Raw genomic sequence first — 13,750 nt, 5'->3', positions numbered from 1 at the left:
ACTGAACTGAACACAGTCACAACAAAAAAGATGAGACGAGAGAACCCATGAATGTAAGTCTCAATATCTTGTGCTCGATGTCCTTGGGCAGTACTGGACTTATAATAACTCCATTCAACTCAACTTTCTGAGCTCCATACCATGGTACTTGTATGTATAGTATTTTACTTTTCTCTCCCTGTGAGACAATACCAAACGTTTGAGAAGTAGCATACGGATAAAAAGCACCGGATTCTGGAAGTAGACTGCCTGGCTCCGAATTCTGGCTCTGCCACTTCAGAGGTATGTGATCTTCCGAAAATTAACCTCCCTGACATAACTTTCCTTAGTTGCCCCGTGTGTAAAGCTGGGATGACATTAACAGTGCCTCCCTCTCCTAGGGTTGTTACCAGGATGAAACGGATCTGCACATCCCATCACCTGGGGTTCTTTAAAGACTCCAAAACCCAGGCCACAGGCAGACCAAAATCTTTAGGGAGAGGCAGAGGCATCAGTACCTACGAAGCTACTACCCTATGTGGTTCTAATTTGTGTACAAGTTTAGAAGCGGAGTGTTAAACGGCTTAGGGCGCTGGGGATCGATCCTTCCGGGGAATCACTGCGCCCCTGGTTCCACACACGTCAGAATCACCCTCCCACCCTCACCCCATCCCGCCCTAATTCTCTGGATACCGTCCTCCCTGCGTTCCTTTGCTTCCTGGGATCAGAAGGCCCCGCGAGGGCTCGCTGGGACTTGTAGTTCCTGCGACTCTCCGGTCTCGTTCTCGCCTCCCATTGGCTTTCGAAGACGCTCCTCCCCGAAGCTCGGCCAATCGCCGCGGCGCAGCCAACCCTCAAAGCAAGGAGCTAGAACCCTCCCTGCTCAGCAATCTCTGCAGGGAGGACGCCGGCAGCTCACTTCTTTGAGGCTGCGCACCGCGAGGAGTTCCCACGGTCCCGCAGCAGGTAATCAATATCCCTGGCAGGGGACTGGGGCCCGGCCCAACGCCCCAGACCAGGGTCGCCCATCGGCCGCAGATCTTGGCTTCATGTCTGGGATTTTCAGTTTCCCCGGCCTTTTTTTTTTTTTTTTTTTTTTTGAGTAAATCCATTTCTCATCGGGAGAAAGGGAGTTTTCGGCAAAGGATGACTTCCGATGAGCTCTCTCAGCCTTGCATCCCGTGGGGTTGGTGAGTTGGGGCTCCTTTTGTTGAGCGAGCTCTGGCTGGAAGCCCAGGCTCCTCCAAGAGCAGAGAGAAACAGGCGCGAGCTGAGAGCACATTTGCTAAGGTCCTATAGCCAGGGAATGCCAGGAGGGGGTCTCTTGTGTACTGTCTTAACAATCTAGAAACAACTCAGGTTGTTGAGGTTTGTAATGCTGAGGTTTCATCTGTTTCCAGTTAGTTCTTGGTAGCCTAAGGGGGAAGGGGTTATGTTAACCACAACAGCAAATATACCCAAAGGTATAAAAACATCCCTTCTGAGAAATCATAAAAGCTCCACTTCTCACAGGTTTGAGCTGGTGGGAGTTAACAGGATGATTCACATGAACCATGGAAGTGAAAGTTAGCAGGATTTGATCCCCTACTTCTATTAGAGTTGAGGTTTTACCCACGTGGTATTCAGTGCCAAGAATCTAGGGGCTGGGAGAAAGAAATTTTGTGAAAATAAATGTTCATGGTTTGAGACTTGCCCTGTGGTATGTAGTGAGTGGCATGGCCCAGCTGTCTTTGCTCCAGACAGTAATGTCTTTACTGCATTAGTTCGCAAACATTGGTTGAGCCTTACTAAGTTTTTTAAGCAGGGATTATTTCATAAAGGGGAGAGGCAGTTTATCGTGAACCATTCCAGTGTTCCAGGGGCAGCATCTAACCCTGCTTGTGGGAAGACGTAAGACTTTGCAGAGAAGGGAATAATTGAATGGAGTTTGAGGGATGGGCAGGAGCTAGCGCGATGAAAGAGAAGAGCCTTTCGCCTGGAAAATAGCATGATGAAGGCAGGAAAAGAGCACTGATTTTGGACCCGGAGTCCTGAGCCTGGTTGGAGCAAGGGATTTCATGTGGATAGTGGAAAACAGAGGCGCATCTTGCAAGCTTATAAGAGACTTGGATTTTGCCCTGAAAGCCCTAGAAACCGAATTTAGTAGATGTGTATCTTTGTTGTTGCTATTGTTTAGTTGCTAAGTTGTGTTGGACTCTTTTGTGACCCCATGGCCTGTAGCCAGGCTCCTCTGTCCATGGGATTTCCCAAGGGAGAATACTGGAGTGGGTTGCCATTTCCTTCTCCAGGGGATCTTTCCAACCCAGGGGAAGAACTCGAGTCTCCTGCATTGGCGGGCAGGTTCATTACCAGTTAGCCACGAGGGAAGCCCAGTGTGTATCTTAGATACTCTCTAATGTGGAAAAGTGTTGGAAAGAGGCCACACCAGGGAGCTCATTGCAGTAATTCCCAGGGGAATTGCTGAGGATTTTAAAGACAATTGCATTTGAATGAGAGGAGAGATGAGTAAAAGGTTGTGAACTCTTAAGTAAGTGAACACCATACCTAGTATTGTTCATTAAAAATATATTGAGGTGAATGCTGTCTCTTGAATTTTCCACCTATGACTATCTTTTTTAAGGAAATGACCAGCCTTTTTTTTTTTTTTTTTTTTTTCTTTAAACCACAGACATTGCTTTAGGCCAAAATTTGAGTCCCATTTTATGAAGAGGAAATCATCACAAATGTTAAGGATATTGAAATCTGGATGATTAGACATATGACTCAAATTATCTTGTAATCCAGGAGATAGAGATCAAACCCATAATTCAGTTCAGTTCAGTTCAGTCGCTCAGTCGTGTCTGACTCTTTTCGACCCCATGAGTTGCAGCACGCCAGGCATCCCTGTCCATCACCAACTCCTGGAGTTCACTCAGATTCACGTTCATCGAGTCAGTGATGCCATCCAGCCATCTCATCCTCTGTCGTCCCCTTCTCCTCCTGCCCCTAATCCCTCCCAGCATCAGAGTCTTTTCCAATGAGTCAACTCATAATTAGATCACTTTATATCTATCAGAGTAGAAATTATGAACTTTGTTACTCTCAAGAGTATCAATTGTTTGAAAGATATCAGATATTTGGAAGTATATCTTAGGATAGTACTGCTGCTGCTAAGTCGCTTCAGTCGTGTCCGACTCTGTGCGACCCCAGAGACGGCAGCCCACCAGGCTGCCCCGTCCCTGGGATTCTCCAGGCAAGAACACTGGAGTGGGTTGCCATTTCCTTCTCCAATGCATGAAAGTGAAAAGTCAAAGTGAAGTTGCTCAGTCGTGTCCAACTCTTAGCAACCCCATGGACTGCAGCCTTCCAGGCTCCTCCAACCATGGGATTTTCAAGGCAAGAGTACTGGAGTGGGGTGCCATTGCCTTCTCCATAGGACAGTACAGCTGCTAGCAAAATAGGTATATCTTAAGACTCAGTGGTTCTACTCCTAAAGTACCAGAGAGACATTTGCTTACAAGGCAATGAGTATAAGAATGCTTTTGCAACATTTTAATAGTTAAAAAAAAAAAAAAGGTAACAACCTACATGTTTGTTAGTAGGAGAATTTTTATAAAGTGGATATATGTATTTTAAAGTATAATAAATTGATTGGAATGAAATAATTTACAATAGTGGTTACCTTGTGGTATGCGGAGAATGGGACAGGACAATGGGGGACTGTTTTATCTGTAATGTTTTATTTGTTTATGGGGAAAGAGGGTTAACAGATTTACAAAATATTAACAGTTGATCTGTATAACGGTAACAGGTATTTTATATTATATTTGTACATTTCTGTAGTTTAACGTGTATCCTTCAATTTCTTAAAATATAAGTTGTAACAAAATTAAAATTAAGAATTTACATCTAGTTATAAAAGTCATGCTCATTCATTTGGGGAAAGACTACAAACTATTATTAATCCTAGATTTCAAAAAATAGTAATTTGGGAGAAACTTAAAGAAATTCAAATGCCAAATAAGCAGTGAAAATAAAAATGTAGAAAAACCATTAACCAAAAATCAAATTCTTCTAGACATTAGTAAATTAAAAAAATCTTTCTTGACTATGTGTATTTTGAAAGATGTTACAGCTGCTTGTACATTTTGAAATGTTAAAAGATAATTTTTTAAAAGTGAAGGGGGCGACAGAGGATGAGCTGGTTGGATGGCTTCCCTGACTCAGTGGACAAGAGTTTGAGCAAACTCTGGGAGATAGTGAAGGACAGGGAAGCCTGGCAAGCTGCAGTCCAGGGGGTTGCAGAGTCGGACGTGACTTAGTGACTGAACAACAACATCACTCTGTATATATTACTGTCAGTTGAAAGGAGATTCCAAGTACAAAGTACATTTGTAGATTAGAAATACTGAAATGTGCAATGGGCAACCTGGCTTCTTTCTTTCAAAGGGGGAGTCACTTGCACCTCCACTTAATAGAATGCATTTGCATGTTTTTAGACAATAATTATTTTCATTTCTAGTATCTACAGTTTACAGAGTTGTGGGGGAAAAAGTTCCATAGAATCATTGCAGGTAGATTCTTTACCAACTGAGCCACCAGGGAAGTCCTCCATAGCATCAGAATTAGGTAACTTTGAAGGACATGCTCTAATCTAGAATGTGCTTTGCTACTGAATCATAAATGTTCCCTATTCTCTCACTTGGACAAAATCCATTTTTTTTTTTTTTTGAGATTTGAGATCAGACTACTTGGATTTTCTTTTCTCTCTCTCTCTCTCTCTCTTTTTTTTTTTTTTTTCCATTTTACTCTTGAAACAGAAAATCAAAGGATATGGGAACTGAATAGGCCCTTAATAATTTAGTTCTATCATCCCATTTGACAGATGAACAATTAAGGTGAGGCAGGGTCTCCCTGGACTTAGGAACTTAGTCCAGTAGTAACTTAGTAACTGTCCTGTATTAAAGAGAAATTTCACCTGACATTTGTTAAAAATGACAAGACGGGGACTTCCTTGGTGGTCTAGTAGTTAGGACTTTGTCCTTCCAGTGCATGGGGCACAGGTTTGATCGCTGGTTGGAGAACTAAAATCCCACGTGCCATGTAATGTAACCATTTTTTTTTTTTTTTAATGACAAGATGGATTTTATTCTAGCTGTTGTATTAGAGGAGAAAGACTTCCGTATAGAACTGAGCTCCACTCCAAATACATCAAGGACAACTGAGATTTATTGCCAGTAGGCAGAGTGGGAGGGTCAATGGCTGAAATATTGCTAAGAGGAGCTTGATTAGAGGCCAAAGATGGGAGATCCTTGCAGGATTCTTGCTAAACCTGGGCTCAGTGGGCCAAAGTCTTGTCGGGAGGAGGGCTCAGAGGAACTTGACTTTAGTTCGGTAAAAGAGGGCTCCTTGTCTCCTGTCCTTGTCTCTTTTGCATGTTATCAGCCAGGGACCACTTGCATGATGATTTTGTTGTACGCCCACAAAGAACAGAGGGCACGATCTTAAAACCTGTAGGTTTGGAAGTCTCTTTACAGATGTCATTGTCTGCCCAGCTGCTTTGCTTGGCTTTAATGGTTCGCTGTCTCTAACCCAGAGCAAGTAGCAAGTACAGGGCTGATGTGGGAGGTCACGGGGGTGGTTAAGGTCTGGGCTTTGGTGTCAGACTTGGATTTGAATTTGATCCTGCTATTTAGATGGTCCTCTAACTGTAGCCTTGTTACTTCTATTGCTGCTGACAGTTGATCTAGTGTGTGCACTCGGGTCTGTCCCAAACCTCCCCTATTGGATCTGACCCCACTTGATGGTACTGCCTGAAGTGGAGTCCTTCAGTTGAATCAGTGACTTCATGTAGCCCTGTAACATGAGAGGGTCGCTGGACCAGTGGGAGCATCGAGGACTTGGCATTGGAGGCTGGTGACATTCATTTGTAAAGGCTTATCCATTGACAAACCACTTTGTGTGGTTCAAGTTCTCTTTTGATGGGCTCTTGTCCAACCAGTTTGTGTGGTTCAAATTCTCCTTTGATGGGCTCTTCTTCTAAGACCTTTTTATAACCAATTACCCATAAGTGTCTTAAAGTAGTGGGGTGATGAAGAGCAGGCATGTTGGGTATCCTGCTGCTGGAGGAAACTTGGAGGCCCCAGAGTGTGGGGTGTAGCCCTCCCACCTATGGTTACAGGGCCTCTGAGATACTCACAAAAACAATGCTTTTTTGGTGTGACAAGCGAGGTGGTGTAATAGAAGAAGCAATCTTTGGAAGCAGATCAGTGTGTCACCCGGCAGTACCACTTTCCACCAAGTTTCTCTACCTCTGCTAGTCTGTCTCAGCTGAAGCGGGTAATGAGCCTGCTCACAGGCTGTTGTGAGGATGGGAAAGTGTCTTGCACACTCCATGGTTCATAGATACCGACCCATATCCCGCCCTCCCTCCCTGTGCGGCATAGCAACAACAGAACACTCTTGGGGACTTTCCTGTCTCCCCTGGTTAGAGCAACAGCTCCCTGGGTCATTTTCTCCCTGCAAATGGTTAGCAGACTAAACACATACCCCTGAGCATCCTCTCAGAGGCCTTCCCACTCTCGGCACTTTTAAGAACTACCTTTTTCTTTTAAAGTTGTCACTGTATCCCATTATAAGGATGTATTATATTTGATTTAGGGCTTCCATGGTGGCTCAGATGGTAAAGAGTCTGCCTGCAATGCAGGAGACCCAGGTTTGACTCCTAGATTGGGACGATCCCCTGGAGAAGGGAACAGCAACCCGCTCCAGTATTCTTGCCTGAAAAATCCCATGGACGGAGGAGCCTGGTGGGCTACAGTCCATGGGGTCGCAAAGGGTTGGACATGACTGAACTGCTAACACACACACACACACACACACATAATTGATTTGCTAAATAGTACCCTATTTGATAAAAGCCCCTGATGTTGGAAAAGACTGAAGGCAAAAGGAGAAGGGGGTGGCAGAGGATGAGATGGTTAGATAGGATTATCAACTCAGTAGACATAAATTTGCACAAACTCTGGGAGATAGTGGAGGACAGAGGATCCTGGTATGCTACAGTCCATGGGGTTGCAAAGAGATGGACATGACTTAGCGACTGGACAACAACAGACAACCCCCGTAAATGACCATTTATGTTGCCTCTGGGGTTTTCCTGCTACAAATGGGTGAGCTCCTTCACCTTCTTAAAATCTTCCCGTTTTGAAAAAACGATACTCGACACTCCCACCAGGACTTCCTCTTCTGCTTTTATTTCTTCCCCAGCTCTCATGACCACCGCACAACCTGTCTCTTCCTGCTAGAATGTTAGCTCTGTGAAGGGTTTCGCCAGTTTGGCTCCCTGTTCAGTCTCTGTGAGCACCTGGTGGGTGTTCAGGCCCTGTGTGTTGGACGGATGAGTAGACAGGAAGAAGTAGAAGACGGCGCCCGTGTGACTGGGGCCGTGGAGCGCCATGGGCAAGAAATAGCGGTCTTCCTGGGCCAGTTTGGCAGGGATCATTTACTTTTTTTTTTTTGGCTGCGCTGGGTCTTCATTGAGGTGCTTATCTAGTTGCAGCCTGTGGACTAAGTTACCCTGCAGCGTATGGGATCCTCGTTCCCCAACCAGGGATCACATCTGCGTCCCTTGCATTGGAAGGCAGGTTCTTAACCACTGAGCCATCAGGGAGGTCCCAGAGATCCTTGTTTACTTTTTATTCATGAACTTTTCACTCTGCTGAAACAAGAATCATAGATATGCCTCAAGATGATTTGTGACTTTGTTTTCCTGCTCTCGACTTGTCAAGAATAGCGCTGACCAGGAAATTGCTATCTGAAACGTGCTGTTTTGAGACGTGTTCATTGCTAAGGGTGATGGAAGGATTGTATTACTTCACGTCTTTCCTTCGCCCCTGGCCCCATACTGTTCCCACGGTATTAATGTACGTGTTTTTTAAGTGGCATTTCCCAATCGGTGTCACATGGTGAGGCTTGTAACTTGGTGTTGTATTCAAGGAACCACAACTCTGTGTTAATAATTAAAAAAAAAGACAAGAATATCGCCAAATGTTAACTCTGAAAATGTCCCCTGTGTATGAATAAGAGTAACTTGCTAGTGTTTTAGAAGAATGAAAAGTAAACTGGAATTTGTAAAAATACCCTGGTGGTGTTGTTTGCTTGCGGATTTAGGCAGTTGAGCTGGTGGCGTCTATTCTGTTGCTCAGGCAGCTCAACCATTCAACTCTAGTATATTTTATTTAAATATGAAAGGGGGAATTCCCTGGCAGGCCAATGACTAAAACTCTGAGCCTCCACTTCTGGGGGGCACAGGTTTGACCCCTGGTCAGGGGAACTAAGATCCCACATGCCATGAGGCACAACAGAAAAAAGAAAAGAAAAGAGAAAGACAGAAAAGAAGAAGTCAGGCACTAGAGCCTCCGGACAGATCAGCCTCTTCAGGACTGAGTCACATGGTAGACACTCAGAAAGCGTGGTATGCAAACCAGGGAGCCTATTTTATGATTGTTGATGAAAGATAATAAAAACCCCAGACTGTACCTGTCCTGTGGGCTGAGAACACATTCTGGCTCCTGAGGGCGGGCCACAGAGACCGCCTGTTTCAGTTGCATTGGAATGTAGCCATGTTCACTGGTTTCTGTACCGTCTTTGGCTGCTTTGTGATGCAGTGGGAGAACTGAAGAGTTGTGATGGGGATGACTTGACCTGCAGAGCTGAAAATACCTACTTTCCAGCCCTTTACAGAGACTTTGCTGACCCCTGCCCCAAGAGAAGGCTTCCTGGGAGGCTTGCCTGCAGCCAGGAGGCTGCTGGTTGCATGACCTCCAGTATCACTGGCTCACCTTCCCCTCCAGTGTGGGGGCCACTGCAGAACTCTGGGGGTGGGAGCTGGACAGTCTCTTGCCTGACCTCACTGCTGCTGATTCATACCTTTGTATCACTTCCCCTTTTATTATCCCTCGGTGAGCCCTGGGCAGGTCAAGTGGACATGAGAAAACATCCTCTCATACACACGGACGTATTAATAGACCAGCGGGTTCCGGGGCTGGGTGGCCTGGGAAGTCCACTGCCCTCATCTGTGACTCATCTTGACCATTTCAAGGCAATCCTGAATCAAATCTGGGGCACATCATTGTAGTTGCCCATGCATCCATGACTTTGTAGTGGAGCTAAAGAAACCTGGATCTAGCACCGACCCAGATTCTATTTTGTTGTTATCTGGCCATGCTGTGTCCCATGCAGGATCCTAGTTCCCTGACAGAGACTGAGCCCCTGCCGCCTGCATGGGAAGCTCAGAATCTCAACCACTGGACTGCCAGGGAAGTCCTCCCGCCTCAGATTCTTAAGTCTTACATGTGAAAAATTGAGTTCCTGGGAGAAGTCTTGCGGGGATAGAGTAGTACGGTTTCTTGACTAGGAAGCTGGGCTTCTGGGCAGAGCTGACTAGAGTGTAGTCCTGGGCGTCACCCAGAGCTTGTCAGAAATGCAGAGTCTCAGGCCCTGCCCATGCCTACTGAGTCAGACTCTGCCTTCTAACAAGCCCCCCAGGCGATCTGGGTGTATAGTTGGAGAAGTGCTGGCCCAAAGTGCCTTTACTTTTTAAAACTTGTACCAGACTCAGGGCTTCCTGTTTTTTCACTTGGAAGGAAATCCCATCATTTTGAGGTTTAGCACAGTCTTAGGCACAGATGCTGAGGATGGTTTCCTAGACTTTGAGGTGTTTCGTGCCTTAGCTGGCTCTGCAGTCCTTGAGGACAGAGGCTTCGTCCTGTCCCTACTGCGTTCCCAGCCCCCAGCACTTTTTCTGGCAGGGTCAGAGCTCAGGAGACTCTGACTGAGTAGGTGAATGAATGAGTGAATACATTAACGAGTGAGTAAATGAGCACTGTTTTGTCAAAAAGCATCAGAGGCAGAGGTTAGCCTTGCAACTGTTCTGTTCCGAGTTCCTACGTCTCAACGACTGTTTTTCCTCTTATCTCAGAATGGCAGGCCTGGCTTCTGCCATAGGAAGGCTTTTTAAAAAATAACATAGTCAGAACACAGGGCATTAAAATAGCATACTTGTCTGAGTAATTTCAGGGTGGCCAGGACTCGGCCTTAGTTCTGCCTTTTGTGCTTTAAAACTCTCTTTAAAGTTTTGGCCGTGAAGTGTAAGAGTGGGCGTGTAGTTCATTAAGAATAAAGTCTTGAGATGCAGAACCATGTAGCAGAAAGGGTGGGCCAGGAATTCAGAAGGCGTGGGTTCTGGGCTGTGGCCAGTGCTGACTGTCCGTGAATATTGGGTAAGTCACTTCTCTCTTGTTTCAACCTCCCCATCCAGTGAAACAAGGATTAAAATGTTTGCCCAGCCTCTTGTACGGAATAATGTAAATGGGTTGTAAGCAGTATACAAAGACATTCATTTGGGCTGCCAGTGTTAGACGATAGCTTACCCAGATAGCTCACACACATAAATTGCCAGTGTTAGACGATAGCTTACCCAGATAGCTCACACACATAAATTGCCCCTCAGTATTTACATCAAGTGTATGTTGAATTTTTACAAGCTTTGTTGTATAAGTAATATATATTATTTGTAGTAAAGAGAGACAAAAAGAAAGATCATTCTTAATTCTACCCATCTACCACCCAAGAGTAACTACTGTTAGATTTTGTCTGCCTTCCACATTTTGCTATGCACACATTCTATGTCTGTTCTTTTCTTAAAACAGTTCATAGTATGTGGTAGATATTTTTCCGACACAGTGAAGTTTGTCAGTGAATTTTTTTTCCGTATTCCAAGTTGTGACAAAAGCTTTAAAAAGTTGCCCCTAGAGCTTCCTCGATATTCTTGGGTTTATTCTCCTAAGTTCAGCCCGTAGTGAAGGGGAGGCGCTGTGGGCAGCCCTCTGCTCCACTCCAGGGAAATGGCAGCAGCGAGGAGAATGAAATTCTGCTCTGACATCAGTTTTATCCTCGGCGTGTTCTGTCTGGTGACCAAATAATCTTATCTTTTTGACCCATCTTCTGTGGTCTTGTCTTAGGGGCCAGTAGCGTTCTTCTGTTTTTGTCATTCTTTTTTCGCTTGACTCTGCCTTTTTCTTCCTAGATTTCTGCAGCGGAACTCCCGGGGGCAGGATGATTTGGGAAGTCACCGTGTTGCTCAGCTTGGTCCTGGGAACTGGTGCTGTCCCCCTGGAGGACCCTGAGGACGGAGGCAAGCACTGGGTGGTGATCGTCGCAGGATCAAATGGCTGGTATAATTACAGGCACCAGGTAAGAAAGTGACTCACCTCTTCCCGTATGACACTGGCTGTCTGTTAACAACCCTGGACATTGTTATTAGAAGAGACTTTTTATTTATTGTTTTTTGGTTTGGTTTTGCTTTGGGATGGAGTAGAAGCTACCAAGATTTTATTTATTTTAAACTTTTAATTTTGTATTGGGGTATAGCTGATGAATAGTATTGTGATAATTTCAGGTGAACACCAAAGGGACTCAGCCATACATGCACATGTATCCATTGTCTCCTAAACCCCCCTCCCATCCAGGCTGCCATGTGACATTGAGCAGATATCCCTGTGCTATACAGTAGGTCCTTGTTGGGTATCCATTTTAAATGTGGCCATGTGTACATGTCCATCCCAAACTCTCTAACTATCTCTTCCCCCCAGCCACTGTAAGTAGAACGGATGTTCCTCTTAGGTTGGCAAAAATTAGGGTGTTGATGAGGATGTGGAGAGCAGAACACACACCCCACCCCCAGCCCCGCCCCCATTGCTGAGTGGATTATAAAGTGGTACAGTCATTTTGGAAACCATTTTGGCTGTTCCTCAGAATGGCCCGTATGTCGTCACCTCAGTCTAATGCAGGGATTCTCAGCCTTGGCACTGTTGACGCTTGGGTCCATCCAGGTAATTCTTAACTGTTGGGGGCTGTCCTACGCATGTAAGATGTTTAGCAGCATCCCTACCTCTGCCCTCTAGGTACCAGGAGCATCACCCAGCTACTGTAACAACCAAAATTGTCTCCAGACTTTGCCACATGTCCTTAGTTGAGACCTACTGGTCTAGCGCCTTCATTTTAGTAAATAAAGAAACTGAGACTTGAAGACCGGAGGTGGCTCGCGTGAGGCCGCATAGGTGCAGACAGGACTCTGGAAGCAGCATCACAAGTCTGCTTGCCCTCCACACCCCTGCCCTGCTGCTCTGCCTTCACCCTTTCCTCCTCTTCTTTCCTGGCACTCTCAGCAAACCAGCCTGGCAGAAATTAGAGAGGAAAGAATCTACATTCGGCAGCCTCCAGGTGCAAATGTAAAATGGTGTAGCTGCTTTGGAGAACAGTCTGGCAGTTCCTCAAAGGTTAAACACAGAGTTACCGTATGACCCAGCAATTCCACTCTTAGGTATATATTCAGAAAAAAAAAGAATATGTACGTCCCCCCAAAAAAACTTGTACTCAAATGATTATAGCAGTTTTATTCATATTAGCCTAAAAGTAAGAACAATCCAAGTGTCCAGTAAATGGATAAACAAAAAGTATTGTCTGTCTACACAAGGTGTTATTATTTGGCCATAAAAGAGAACAAAGGACGGATACATGGCTTCAATAGGGCTGAACCTTACAAACATTATCCTAAGTGAGAGAAGCCAGTCACAAAGGACCACAGGATTCCATTTATAGATGGAAGTCTAGCGCAGGAAGCTCTAAAAACAGAATGTAGATTCGTTAGTTGACCAGGTCTAGGCAGAGGAGCGGACAGAGAATGACTGTTACTGGGTATAGAGTCTCTTTTAGGGATGATGAAAAGGTTCTGGAATTAGAGAATGGTGGTGGTTGCGTGACTTGGTGAACATACTAGAAACGACTGACTTGTATATTTAAAAGGTTGACTTGTGTGATGTGAATTATATACCTTCATAACATTGTTATTAAAAAAGTCATTGAATCTCAGTTCTCAGAGACGAGATGCACAGGCAATCATAAGTAAATGCATTTGACCCCCACTGTGGGGTTATGTGCCGTCGGTCCAGTTCTTTTTCCCGATTTATGTTTACTTTCTGTTTCAACTGGTCACCTTTGAAGTGCTCAGTCACCAAGTGTGGCCAGTGGCTGCCAGATTAGACCTGGCATCTGTGCTTGTGACGGCTTAACAGGGCTGCCTCGTGAGTGTTTCGCTCCCAGGATATCAGTTTCATGATCTGTTAAAGAGGGGTTGGTTTAGGTGAACTCCCTACCAGCTCTATAATTTGATGATTATTGAATGACTTAGTTCTTGAATGCTTTTTATATGCTAGCTGAATAGGAAACTTGGCTTGATTAAAAAGTTATTTTCATTGGCAGTATACCTTTTTAATACTTCACCCAGACCTGACCCTGGCTTCCCTGGTGGCTCAGATGGTAAAGAATCCGCCTGTAATGCGGGAGACCCAGGTTCGATCTCTGGGTTGGGAAGATCCTCTGGAGGAGGGCATGGCAACCCACTCCAGTATTCTTGCCTAGAGAATCCCATGGGCAGACGAGCCTGGCGGGCTACAGTCCATGGGGTCACAAAGAGTCGGACACGACTGAGCAACTAAGCACAGCACACACACAGACCTGACCCAGTGAAAGAGGACTAATCCGAGTATTAACTACCCAGCTCAGTTTTCTCCTCTGCCTCTCACCACGAGTCAGAAAGATGGGGTATTAAATACGGGTCACTGATAGCAGACTGGCTGCTTCATCAGACACCCTGGTTTTTATATAACTAACTTTAAAAACCATGTATTGGTTAAACATTATTCAGTATAGGTATCTGATTACCCTTTGC

The 13,750-nt window shown here is 45.2% G+C and overlaps 1 protein-coding gene across 1 annotated transcript in view; it reads left to right on the top strand.

Annotated features, from left to right (window-relative positions):
• The first annotated feature begins 887 nt into the window (after window positions 1–887).
• The window catches only part of LGMN (legumain), a 35,770-nt gene continuing 22,907 nt past the window's right edge, over window positions 888–13,750 (top strand). Inside the window, 2 exon segments of the mRNA NM_174101.2 lie at window positions 888–945; window positions 11,048–11,214. Coding sequence (NP_776526.1) covers window positions 11,077–11,214 — 138 coding nt within the window. The 5' untranslated portion in view covers window positions 888–945; window positions 11,048–11,076.

The sequence above is a fragment of the Bos taurus genome, chromosome 21, assembly GCF_002263795.3.
Source record: "Bos taurus isolate L1 Dominette 01449 registration number 42190680 breed Hereford chromosome 21, ARS-UCD2.0, whole genome shotgun sequence".
Lineage (NCBI taxonomy): Eukaryota > Metazoa > Chordata > Mammalia > Artiodactyla > Bovidae > Bos > Bos taurus.
This window is presented reverse-complemented; position numbering and strand designations above follow the sequence as displayed.